General features: G+C 42.2%; 1 protein-coding gene across 1 annotated transcript in view; it reads right to left on the bottom strand.

Moving 5' to 3' along the window:
* The window catches only part of LOC117732540 (neural-cadherin-like), a 75,845-nt gene that overhangs the window by 27,282 nt on the left and 34,834 nt on the right, over window positions 1–13,729 (bottom strand). Inside the window, 12 exon segments of the mRNA XM_034535549.1 lie at window positions 1,028–1,171; window positions 2,776–2,962; window positions 3,340–3,467; window positions 3,994–4,161; window positions 4,164–4,197; window positions 4,199–4,243; window positions 5,356–5,523; window positions 8,134–8,306; window positions 8,713–8,883; window positions 9,441–9,609; window positions 10,949–11,121; window positions 12,649–12,791. Coding sequence (XP_034391440.1) covers window positions 1,028–1,171; window positions 2,776–2,962; window positions 3,340–3,467; window positions 3,994–4,161; window positions 4,164–4,197; window positions 4,199–4,243; window positions 5,356–5,523; window positions 8,134–8,306; window positions 8,713–8,883; window positions 9,441–9,609; window positions 10,949–11,121; window positions 12,649–12,791 — 1,703 coding nt within the window.

The following is a 13,729-nucleotide window of genomic DNA, read 5'->3' as shown; positions in this document are numbered from 1 at the left end:
AGCACCGTACAGTAATGCACTTTGATAGGGTCCTCTTGGGAATGATTTTGAGGCCCGAGAACGAGTGGGGGGATGTAGTTTAGTAAAGAGGAAGTCAATATCTGAACTTATCTACTATGTCTCCATAGAGACCAGCCAGTCTACCGGTTTAACATTGGAATAGATAAGATAATCTCCTGGAATGAACAGTCTTCGTTTTCAATCATCCTGTTGGTTTAAAGTAGCTAAAATCCCATGTAAATACACTAATCTGTCCTATTAACACAACCCCAGCTGACAAAGTGCTCCCTGCCTCCCACAGGGATCTGGCAGGCTTACAGCAGTCAAGCCCAGGGTGTTGTTTTTTTTAAACAAGACAGATTGAGCGTAGCCTCTCAGACGCAAGTGCAACAGTATTGCAACTTTAATGTTGGGGGTCGGTGTTATTCCACAGCTATTCATCATTAGTGCTGCAGCCCAGTCTAAGCTGCGCCCCCGCTCGCCATAAATACTTGATTAACGGACCTAAACATGCCTGATAAAGGGATCTTAGGCGACTGCTGTACGGAGGATGAGCAACTGCTTTATTGGTTAAATCCCGCCCACCTACTGTGTGGGAGCGTGTCACTCTTTCTGGAACATATGTGCAACAGTGCATTACCAAGCACTCAAATACGACTGCTAAATCAAGCACACGGCATGATTTCATCAGAGCTCAGGCCGGATTGGGAAAGATTGCCCAAAGGGTCGCTTTATGCTTTCTGCTAAAAATGCAGGCCATTTTGCACAAAGGTGTGTATTTGGCACACGACTCCCCGCTGGAAAATTCACTGACAGACTGCCAACATACTTACTGCTTACTGTTATTTCAAGGGGGAGGGAGAAATAAAGAAAGTGCAATTTAGAAACTTCTTTGAGGATTCTAAGTGTTACACAAAAACTTTTATATGGGTTCTGGTTGGCTGAGTTCCTTAACCTTTAATTCTAGGAAGTGGCACCGGTGAAATCTCCCTGGGACCTCCTCAGTCTGCTGCCTCATCAAGCATACCTTCATCCTCGTCATTAGCACTAACGGTGACAACAGCCAGGCCCACATCGGCATTCTCGTCGACACCGACTTCATACAGTCGCTGAGCAAAGACTGGTTTATTGTCGTTGACGTCGCTGATGAAAACCCTCACATACGCTGTGTCTGCAAGAATAACAGAATGGCAGAAGATTAAGCGGCATAGCGCGCACACGCACACACACACACAAACACGCACACACACACACGCACACACACTTTTAATATGTGTGTATTTCCCCCCCTTCTGTTTATTGATTCTACAATTTATTATCACTGTTGTGGGGAAGAAGCACTTAACCAAACGCACAGTGCCTCATTGACACGGAAATCAGAAAAAACATTACATTAATTTTTTCAAGAGTGTATTGTTTTTGTTAGGGTAACTGTTATAAATAGAACGAATAACAGTAATGGGACTAAACCTCTTCAACAAGCTGCTTTTTTTGCAGAGAGTAGATAAAGAACCTCTCTACTGGGAAGGTTAAATATTTATAAGATGACAAGTGCTGGTGTCTTATCGGTGCCCTCCTCATTACCCTGTTTATTTCTTTAGTTAGAAAGAGTAAATTATCTGCTCAAACTATATACATGGGTGACATGTTAATTTGGAGCTGCTGCAGTGAGAGATGATGGTGGTGTTTTTACATGTCCCTCCTCTTGGTGTCTCCCAGAGGTGACGCAGCGAGACAGGTAATGTTTGCAGAGGAGATGAGCCCTTCTGGAGGTGGGAGCTTCGTAGCCCGAGACATAGCTCGGGCTCATTGCAGATGCTAAGCAGCCCTTGCAACTCTGAAGAGAAGGCTTTACTGCTTCAAAACATCACCCTTTACCCCGAATACCTCCTACGCAAACATTTGCTCTTCTGAATAAAGAAAAAGCCATATTACGTCACTCTAGATACAGGTTTCATGTCTGCCAAAATGTCACAAAGAGAAGATGGTAAACAAACACACTGGTTACATTTTGAACAACCAAAATTAAAAAACATCAATCCTGAGGTGTAAATTAACGAATCATGCCAATGTGGTCTGTTTAAAACACAGTGCACAGAACAGCGTTGTTCTTGTCCTATAAGCCTACAGGGCAATATGGAAAATGAAGTTTTCAGTATTGCCCTGTAGGCTTATAGGACAAGAACAACGCTGTTTCTTTATGAATGGGACATTGCACCAGGCAAAGTTAATTTTGCCAACTCACATAGTGTCTAGAATGTAAATACATTGAAAAACAACAATTTGTATGACTACAAAAGATAGGGGATACATTAAATCTGAAGTAACTGTCACTGCCTTATTATGGCATACAAATCCCCCAAAAATGGTCTTAGAATTGTCTTTACGGAATAGTTTCTCATTTTAGACAAATATGTTTATTTATTTTCTTGCCAAGAGTTAAATGAAATAATTCATAACACTCTCATGTCTGTAAGGAAAAGGCTGGTGCTAAGCTAAGATAGTGGCAAAGCTAATGCTTAGCTAGGGGTTACAGGTTTTTGTACGGATTGCACAAACGAACATGTTAATTAGTGAGCTTTAGAGATGCTTGTGGGCAGATGTTGTTACCTTTGAACGGAGCCAGGCGAGCTCTTTCCCCATGTTTTATGTGCTAAGCTGAGCTAACTGTACAAATATGTGTGTAAATCTCCTCCCAGTGAGTGTACTTAACCTATTTAATGACACAATGCTAGATGAAAAAGTCTGACCATTAAAATCCTTATAATTTCCAACCTGAGTTGGGCTGTTTGTTCTTGCCGGGTCGCGCCGATTCCTCGCCATCTTCTGACTGAACTTCCAGCAAATAGGAGCTACGGGCCTCACGATCAAACACAGCTTCTGTGTAGATGATGCCAAGTTTTGGGTCAATGCGGAACAGATGGTGGTCACCACTGCTGTCGCTCAGCAGAGCGTAAGTAATCTGTGGAGTGCAGGGAATTTGAAAATCAAGCCACAGTATTCCTACGAGCAATAACCTGCAGAAATAGCAGCAATTAAAGGCTTTGTAGCTGTACATGTCAAGAGGTCCCAAAGACTGTCTTCTCATTACAGACACAATTAGATTTGATACTGTGTATCCAACCTATATGGTCACACAGGTCAGTCACTCACCTGTGATGGCACAGTATCCAATACCATCTTCACAACTGTGGAATACAAGCTTCCACACTGAAGGGATTAAGGTGTGATAATACCCCTTCTAGCATAACAGGGATGTTTTCGTCTATAGGTGGTTGAACACCTCATCATTGTTTTACACCCACACAACATGAAGACACATAACAGATAACCACACACCTCTCCATTAAGACCTAGGTCTTTGTCGTGGGCAGACACTTGGAGAACCAAAGTCCCGATCTGGGCTCCTTCTGTTACTGAGGACTCGTAGATGGAGGATGTGAAAAATGGCACATTGTCATTGACATCTGAGGAGAGAAGAGAGATTTGGTGGCAAATTGATAATGTGTTAATTTCCACACCGTAATTAGGGAACACATTATGTGGCTCCTGTTACTGCACCTATTAAAGATTCAAAGGTTTGATTTTCTAGAGAAAATAACATGAGGGCAACACTGTTTTTTGAAGTTGCTGACTTAAACATTCTGGGTGTTGGACTACTTCACCTGCAGATGAACTCAACATTACACTTCACAGCTAAAAGGTAATCAAATGATCCTTTAGTCATTTGATGTCACACCTCAGACAAATAAATCCGTTTTGTGTTTGACATGTATTGCAAAAAAAGAATGAACAAAGCCTTCTATAAATACATTTGTTAATTAAATACAGCAGTTTAGTTTTATATCATATTGTTATTATATCTGTATCATTACCCTTTCAACCCTATGATACTGTGAGTAGATAACATTTTGACAATTAACTGAATAAACCAGTAGGTAATTATCTCTCGCTACACTAAATGATATGCTCCATAAATATAATAAGACTGACCTGTAACATTGACATAAACTGTAGTGAAAGCTGCAAGAGGCACCGCGGCCACGTTCTGCGCTCGAACCCGAAGAGAGAAGACGGGTGTGGTCTCGTAGTCCAGGGGCTCGGACACCAGAATGGACGCAGAGCTGTCCTCGCGGTTGGGTGAGAGGTAGAAACGAACTGCATATTGGTTTCGGGGACCATGCCATCCTCCAGGTTTATAGGTCACCCTCGGATCACCCAGCTGAGAAGTCGCCTTGATAGTCTGAATAGGATGAGGAGGTTAATCAAATTTAGAGTTTTGGGAAGACCGATGCAAAAAAATGAATTAAAAAAAAGCAGAAACAATCCTGAGCTGAGCAAATGGTCAAAAAGCTTGTGGTCCACTCCTTCAGTGAATCTGTTTCTCAGTGTAAACCCCTGTGGCTGGCTTGACTAAACCCTCAGTCATAGGTGAACATTTACGCCCCGATCAACTCTCTTGCTTTATAGGATTACTTCAACATTTGGTGGAAATAAGCTTATTTGCTTTCTTGCCGACAGTGAGATGAGAAGATAATTACCACTCCATGATATTGCCAGGACACAGTCAGCTTAGCTTATGTTCACGCTCATGTCTCTGGGGCTCAGTAGCTAAAGCAGGGAGGCGATCAGCTTAGTTTAGCTTAGCATAAAGACTGGAAACTGGGGGAAACAGTCTGGCATAACAAACAAGACACATAATGTGTTAATTTGAGAGTTCTAGAGCTGCTTGTAACCATATTGTAAAAGGTTGGACGGAGCCGGACTAGCTGTCTTTATGCTGAGTTATTCTAACTGACTTTACTCCATGCTGAGCTATAGCTCCATAAATACACGATAGGTCAGAGCGCATTTGTAGTATTTAAGAAGCATCGGTTATTTCAAATATTGATTACAATTATTGTGATAATTATCTGAAATTATCTGTAAGAAACAGAGTAGGATGACAGTTAAACCTTTTTGTTTGAGCTCTGCAATAACTTCTTATCTCGAGGTGAAAGGGATTTGTTCCAGATTGACAGCTTTTTATTCCTCAAATCAAATGAGACATTTTGAATGAATTTAATATGCCTGGAGTCATGAAACTTGTCTAGCACAGGCAAACCAATGTCAACTTTCTCCAAAAGCATCAAACTAAGACATATTTTCAGATTTTGCAGCGCACTGACACGCTTTTAAAAGGTGTATTTCCAGCACAATGAGAACAGTGTCTGAATAACACTGTCTGTGCACTAATCCAGGGGGGTGAGCAAACAAGCATTCATCCGGTTCAATTACAAAAAAGGGCAAAGATCAACAGACCAGCTCAACAGCACACATGCTAATATAAGCAGTATACTATTGATTTACACGTACCGCTATCGGTGTGTCCCTGGCGGCGTTTTCAGGGATGACGACACTGTAGCTCTCCTTTTCCCACTGTGGAGGCTGGTTCTTCACGTTGGTGATGGTGACCGCCAGCTCCACAGAGGTGTTTCGTTCCCCCCCATCGGTCGCCATGATGTCCCGCGTGATATAGGTTCTCTGCAAAAGTTGAGTCACTAAAAGTACCCTCATGATACTTAGCACTGACACGATTAGCTGCTTTGCACAGAGTCGTTTGACTGAAAATGGATGAGAAACTATTTGATCCAGCCCCAGCTCTAATTCCACTAAATTAATAAAACTGACTGACCCTGCTCAACTGCATGCTCGTCTCCTATGTCAACACACTAGATGTGTAAAACATAGTGATGCATCGTGAAATTAAGTAATGCAATCCACAAATAGCTCTGAAACCATCTTGCTGTAATCTGAGTAACATGGCTGTGTCTTCAGCAGTGGGCTGTGGGAAACTGAACGGTGACAATAACCAGTAACGGTGCAGAACGTGGTGTTTAAATAGACCTCTCTGTAATGTGAATAAGTGTGTAGCTGGTGGGCCGTAATGACTTCAAGCTCCTGCCTTTACACGTTGCATGAACTCCATTTTGGAAATGATTTAATTAGGTGAAGAACAACAGATGCAGCAGTGTGAGCCTTACAAAAATGCATTAGGCTAAAATTCAAGTTGGACAAAAGCTCTTCTACCTTTCTCGTGTTATAATTGAACCGCTAGGAAATAAGGGAGTACGTTTGACTGAAGAACTGTATTTCAGCACAGTGGACACTGCAGGGAAAGCTACACGTTTCCTTAAGAGGTCATTAGAGTATTTTACTCCTTCCATATGAATTAGATAATGGGTAAAATTAACATTACACTCGCACCAGAGTGAGAAAAAAGATCCACTAAAGGGCCTCTTTTTGCCCACAGAAGGACAGTTTAGTCCAACCACTCACAGTAAAAGATAATGCAATTCATGTGCACCACTTTGTTAATGAAAAATTGCTCGTATAAGAATTTAGTTGTTAAGATGTAACTTTCCAGCCATCAGAGGCATTATTCTATTAATGCAAATCGTGGCCCAGCCACTCTGTTATTTTGCATCAGATAAAACGAAATCTCTCTTTTCATTTCATTGTCTACGTCCGGGACAATCCAATTACTATTCGTGAACAAGTACAACTCTTTTCCAAAGTTTGACACCAGAGAACAAAGATTGCATTCTGGGATGTCCAACGTGGACAAGCAGCTGCTGCGTTCACAACAAAGGAACGACTGACTTACTTTGAGGGAACAGAATTTAATTTGCAGTAATAGTGTCAGATCCAGAAAATATTCAGGATATGGTCACGGCAACCTCTTCCATCTTCTCCACTTCATTGTCTGTGGAGCTGCACTGTTCAGTATGGAGAGGATGGCTCTGGCTGCACTTAGGACATGTCTTAGGACATGAGAATAATCACTGTAGTTCAATACCCTGGCTCCTTCATATTCCACTGAAGTGCACTGGGAACTGAGCTCCACACTTTACTCTGGAGAGTGGTGTGAAATATGGCCTTAATACTTCACTGTAATCAGAAACAGTGATGACCAAATCAAAAGAGAACAATGTATCAGACCAGCTGAGACATTTAACATTTAATGAAGTGCTTTTACAATCTGAGTTACAGTGAAAAAGATTGCGGGATGATTCACACAGCTTCTGAAACCACTTTTAAATATGCAACAGCTTTGTTCAGCGAGGTTTTGGGCTTAACACATTTAATTTTGCATGAGTTTGGCGGCAAGATTTCCAGAAACTTCTAAGACTACTGCACTAAAAAGCATGTTAAATAAAAAATGGCTGATGCTCTATGGTGCTTTAGCAAGTTTCTAGCCAGAGAACAAGTCTTACATTTGAATAAGTGAAAGAGGAGAACAGGAAGAAAAGTGCTGATAGGCTGATAGTGCTAACACACCTATCAAAAGTGTAAAAAGCTGCGTTACATCACTGACACGGTATAAGACTTGCAGTACAGCAATTAGCTGAGAAACATCAACCAGTAAAGGACAACTTGCTAATCTTCATAGCTATTTTTTCGTATCTATATTACTATAATAATTCACATTTTAAAAACAGCTGTGGAGGTCATCCTGCTTTTTAAGTTTAAATCACAAGCACAATCTTTCATCCTCTAAATTGTTCCAGTTAATTGCCTCAAAATACACGACTCGTCTCAAGCTGCTGCAGGCTGTCCGTCTCCTTATCAAAGCCTCAGATGATAAACTGAAATTAAAAGGCCTTGAATCTTTCATATCAAAGTCAGTGTATTTAAGATGGACACCGAAGTCTTTAGTTTACAATAATTAAAAATCTTAAACCTGTGCCATACACTTAAAATCAGCATCTTTTTTTTTTTTTTTTTGACAGCTACTGCTGAGATGATTTATATGCACATTAATAGGAGAGTGTTTTAACACAAGTAGGGAAATAGACACAACTGGCCATCAAATATAAATACAGGAATCCCAAGCTGTTAAAACCGATTTACAGTCATTTGTAACTTGAATTAGTCTCACTCCATCCTCTTTCGCTTTGCTCTTTCCACGTGCATCCCTTCTGGGAGTACACATACCCCAGATTGGAAGTAGCAGACAGAGGCACTTAGATGTGGCTTATTCATTAACGTTGTTGACACAGACCCTCAGGCCGCCATGTGATACAAACTGTGTGTGTATGTGTGTGTGTGTGTACTGGCTGACAGAGAGACTGCTAATAAATGCAGACTGACCTGTGATATAGGCTGTTTAACGTAGACCCATCCAGTGACAGGGTTGACCTGCAGGTACTCGGGCTGCTCCAGAGACACGGAGTAAGTGATAGCTGCATTAGTTCCAAAGTCATCATCGTGAGCTGCCACGCGAAGGAAACTGGTGCCGACCAAAGTGTCTTCTCTCAGAAAGTCTACAGGGGGTAGAAATAATGTATGTGCAAAAAAGAAGAAACGTGCAAGGCCGTTGGCATAGTTTGGTAAAGGCCTGTTGGTTGGGACATGGCTATTATGTCAAACTAATTTAGTTTGTTTCCAAGGTTGTTTTTTGTCTACCAATTTTCACATAGAGATGGAATTCATTATGCAGGATAATTAATGGTATTTCATTTCCCCCAAAAAATAATACCCAATGTGAAGGCTTGTTTACTGCATCCACACTCTAAAACACATTCTCAATTAAATCCAATTACTTAATCCTAAAACACAAGGCCCACTAGTACCTCAGCGTTTTTAAGGTTCTTGTTATCCTCCAACTCTAACAATACACATTTTACTTATTTCAGTTGTACCAGCAGGTATATTGTTTTTATTACTTACACTCATAGCGCAAATTCTCAAACTTGGGGCTGTTGTCATTCTGGTCCATTATTTGGACAGTGAGCTGACAGATGCCGATGAGCGGCTCCTCCGCCCAATCAGTGGCCGTTACTGTAATTGAATACTCTCTCTGCCGCTCCCTGTCGAACCGTCTGGCTGTCACAATCACTCCTGTGAATACAGAACAAAACCCCCGCCAAACACACACACACATACACACACACATGAATGCAATTAAATTCATCCACCCATTGAACCAATCTCTTGTTCACCTATCAATGGATACATCCATCCACCCATACGTCAATCTAACGCATCCACACATACAGTACATCAAGAAAATGAGCAAACAATTGCACATTTCTCTGATTAAGTCAAGCATCCCTTTCAAGTGCAGTGACTTTGTTATTACATCTTGAGATGAAGAGCAAAAAACAGAAGCCTTAAAGAAGTGACATAATAATGTGTTAGGACTTCAGAACTGCATTCCCTCCTTTATGTGTTTTTGTTTTTAAAACACTAAGCTCGACCAGATTAAATTAAATGGTGATTGACAGACAGGTTTCAGCAGTTGACTCATTCTTGATAATAGCAACTTGAATTAAAGGAACATTTCCTCTCCTGGAACGTTGAGATGTCCATTACCATTAACGTGCAGCACCATCTACGGTGAACTCAGTGCTCTAATTGAGACCTGTTTTAGCCCAGACAATCCGTGACCACTCTACCTGTCTCTGGATGAATTCTGAAGGCAGGCGTGGTGCTGTCTCGGTGCATTAAACCATATTTGACTTTTCCATTTGCTCCCTCATCTGCATCCACCGCATGCACTTTCAACACAAAAGTCCCCGTTGGCTGGTTCTCCAGCACTGAAGCCTGCTCACGATATTGCTGGCACTGAAATAGAGAGAGGGAAGGGCGAGAGAAAGGAGAGACACACGAATACATGAAGCAAAACTCATATATGGGGTACGATAAATGAGAAAACACGGATCAAAGAGAATAAACTCATTAAGTAGAAGGTCACTACGCACACATAGGGAGGTACAGTGCATCAAAAACAATATGAATGTTATAGATACAATAGCCCACATCCGAGGAAATAAAAACACTTGAGCTGATTTCTTTTGAAGAGCCAGCAGTGAACAGCTTTGTCTAAACCAGGAATTCAATCCATTCCCCACATGAACATATGCCCCAGATAAAGAGCTGCTCTCTGGAGTCTTTCTCTTTTGAAATCATATATGAATGCAAGCTACTCTTTCAACAGAATGACCATGAAAAATGAAAAACAATAGGCGAGGAGGAGCTCGAGTCAAACAGAGGGAGGAAGATGGATCAAAGGATGTGAGCGAGCGATATAAAGAAGAATAATGCAAGGGTTCATGGGACGTGATGGCACAGACCGTGTGGCCTCTAGGTAAGCTGTTCATAATAATCACATAATATCAAGCATAAGGTCATTCCAGCCCAGATGGATTCTGAGGCGTAACTTGATATTTAAAACACATCAAGTTGCCAAGACTTCTAGCCTCAGAAAGACCTCAGGAGAGTATGTCTTCTGCCGAAGTTCAAGTCATTCCTAATTAAGGAAAAAGTTAATTATACAGGTAAAGTATATTGTGATGATATTGCACTTTTTTTCCATAAATTAAATGAAATCCCAATGGAGCGCCTGAAGATAGAGTGGCTGTGCAGGCTAATCAGAACTCCTGGGAAAACAGAGCGGAGAGAGACAGAGGCCAGGGAAATGAGAACGCCAGGGCAAAAAAATGAAAGCTGGAGAGTGGGATGAGGAGAGGGAGGAAGGAGTGATAGATAGAGGAATAACTGAAGTGCACCAAGAGCATGAGACACACAGGCAGATCAGAGAAGAAGGGAACAATATAGTTAATTCTTTGAATTGAGGCAAAACAACGGACTGTCAGCTATTAAGAAGGTTTCAGATTGACAACAACAACGACAAAAATAATGCTTGTTTTGTCACCTTTGACAGAGCCATGCTAGCTGGTTCGTATTTACAGTCTTTATAGTAAGCAATCTTATCATCCCACGCAAGCAACTAAGTGTATTCCCCCACCCCTCTGAAACTGAAAAATTAATTAAAGGGAAGTTCTTGTCTTTTTTCCACCTTGTGTTGACTTTGCACTAAGCACCTTGATGAGTTGATGATTTCTGAGAAAAAGACCAAGATTGTAAAGTTTACCTTTGAAAAAACATTTAAAAAGATCCTCACCTCCTCAAATATAGGTTTGTTGTTGTTGACATCGTCAACTCCAACGATGACTCGTGCGGTGGAGACGAGAGGGTGCGGGCCGCCTGATGCATTGTCATCTGTGGCCGTTACATTCAGGATGTACTCCAGGCCTTGAAGCTTGGGCAGGGGAGTGGAGCGGAGACGAATCAACCCTACAAAGACCACAGTCCCATAAGATTACACATTATAAAACATGGTCCCTCCTTACACATAAAGCACAGCCATTGCATTAGTCATTAAGCAGGACGCTATTGCCACTGTGGCCTTGCGCGGTGAGGAATGTGCTATCAATAAACACACAGCAGCAAGAGCATACAGCATGTTGTTGTTGTACAAATCGGGGGCGAGATAGCGACTGGTGGAAGAATTCACATAGTCCACAGAAAGGTAAAAATCTGATAGGCAGACAAAATCCAAAAACCCAATTTCACAGTGGTGATTTTGTCCCATTGCTAATCTAATAATTGGATGCTCTCCCCTAAAGATGCCCATCCAGCTCACACACTTCAGCAAAAACATAAAGTAGTAAGTGACTCGGGTTAGAAGTTAACCAGGCTCAGCAGATGCCTATTAGCTGTTCCTCTCTCCCTCTCTGTCTGTCTTTCATGTAACAGTCAAGATAAAAGGTGGGATAAAGGGATGCGGCATCTGAGTCAACAACTTTCTCGTCAGCAGTAATACAAAAACATCAGAGGTTGCAGGACGAACAAGCAGCCTGTGATGTGGGGGGAACTCATTGAAGTGAGAGCATCGGGAGATCTTTTTATTCTCTCGGTGCGTTTCTATTCATGTATTTCAGTGCTCTTGATTAAAGACAACACAGCGTGCTGATACACACGGATGCGAGTGCCTGGCTTTTCCTCTCTCCCAAATTACTTGTGATCCTGGCTACACACAGAGCAGAGAAGGGTCCCCAGCTCCTAATGCCAATGCGTGACGTTGACAGCACTGCACCACTACATTAAAATGAGTGTGGGATGTACACGGTAATTCTTCCGGCTTAAATGTCAACCTTGTTTACAAATGTGACGCGAGCTCCAGCAGCTATTCAATGAGCCAGCACTCTTCACATATACAGTAAGTGGGAAGGAGTATCGTGGGTCTCCTGCGCCCAAAGGATATCAGCCAGAGCATTTTCTTGCTCTGAGGATACACAGAAAGGGTGGAGAGGAATATAAAAAGATGACACAAAAGAAAGAGCAGCTGACAGAGCGCAGAGTTGAGCCTGAAGATTGTGAGCTATGATAGAGCAGTTGTTGTGAAATTGAATTGAAAGGGTTGGGTGACAAATGTCACAGTGATTGCCACTGGTTTCGGATCAAAGGGTAAATAAAAAAGATAAACTGGGCAGTCACCAATGGAGAAAGCTCAGAAACATTCCTCTCTGGATACGCAAAAGGAAAAAAAACAAAAGGGGGAAAATTTCCCCAATAATGTCCTATAGTTTTTATTTATGTTCCCAATCATAGAAATAACAGCACTCGTATTGAAATTTCAGTTTTTAATATCCACTTTCAATATCTTTCCACATTGACTTTGAAAGCAGAGGGCGTTCATTGCCCACCACTGTAGCTGGAATGTATTAGAGGAAATTGAATGTGTGATTTGATGGAACGCCTGTCAATTAGAACGAGAGCTGCAAATGTGAAGCCTCGTTGGAAAAAATTAAGAAGTATCACCTTTCTGGCTGTCAATGACGAAGTTTCCTTCCTCATTTCCTGCCGTTATGGAGTAGATTATACCATCGCCATCTGGGTCTTTGGCTAGAACTGTGGCGACGAGGGTGTTGGGCCCCGCGTCCTCGGACACAAACGTTCGATATCTGCAAAGTGGAACTCAAGCTTTACAAGTGCAAGAAAGTGAGAGTACACACACGGAAGTCAAAAGTCAATAATAGAAACACACACAGACAGGAGATACAAGTCTTTCACACAGTCCACAGCATCAGTAGGCTTATTAGACGTATTGTTGTGGCTTTTGCTTGTCACAATGATTTAACCTGTCCTTTTAGCTGGCCAGACTAGAGACAAATGATGATATCTACTGGGATGGTGAAGTCTTTGGACAAATGGGGCTTCCACATACCCAGCCCACCGTTAGCCATTTAATCCAGTGCCTTTTAAAATGTCAACAGTGATTTGCTTGCTCTGTGGAGCTGGGCAGTGAGTTGCCCAGCATGACACAGGAGACGGATCTACCATTGTGGTACAAAGCACGATGGTGTGGAGATGAACTGTGTGACTTGGGAAGAAAAGGAAAACAGAGGGGAGGGGAGAGAGGGGCAAGTGACAAGAAAAGACAGCCGGCACTGCAATGACAGGTAAAGTGATCTGTGGGAGTGAGAAGGGAGAGAGATGAGCGGGAGGAGCTGGATACACTGTAAGAGGGGGCGGGGTTCTCACAGAGTTTGAGTTGATTTGTCAGCAGAACTCATCTCCTCTGAGATGTTGTGCTGTATCCTCTTCCAATGTGTGTGTGTGTGTGTGTGTGTATGTGTATGTATGTATGTGTGTGTATGTATGTGTGTGTGTATGTGTGTGTGTGCGAGCGTCTATCTAAGTATGTGTGTCGTGTGGGCGTTGGTGTCTGTAGTGAGAAGTCAGAGGTGATTGATAGTTTACAGAAGAACGCTGATGGGTGATTCATCTCCGCCAGCTGGAGCAGTCTCCGTGGCAACATGAGTGACCTGTAATCTGTCACCCGGCTCAGAGGCCACCTCTCCGCAGTTCTCTGGGTTGAAACATATACACTCCCTTGGCT

This window comes from Cyclopterus lumpus, chromosome 6, assembly GCF_009769545.1.
Source record: "Cyclopterus lumpus isolate fCycLum1 chromosome 6, fCycLum1.pri, whole genome shotgun sequence".
NCBI lineage: Eukaryota > Metazoa > Chordata > Actinopteri > Perciformes > Cyclopteridae > Cyclopterus > Cyclopterus lumpus.
The sequence above is the reverse complement of the archived record's forward strand: the minus strand, read 5'-3'. Positions and strand labels throughout refer to the sequence as shown.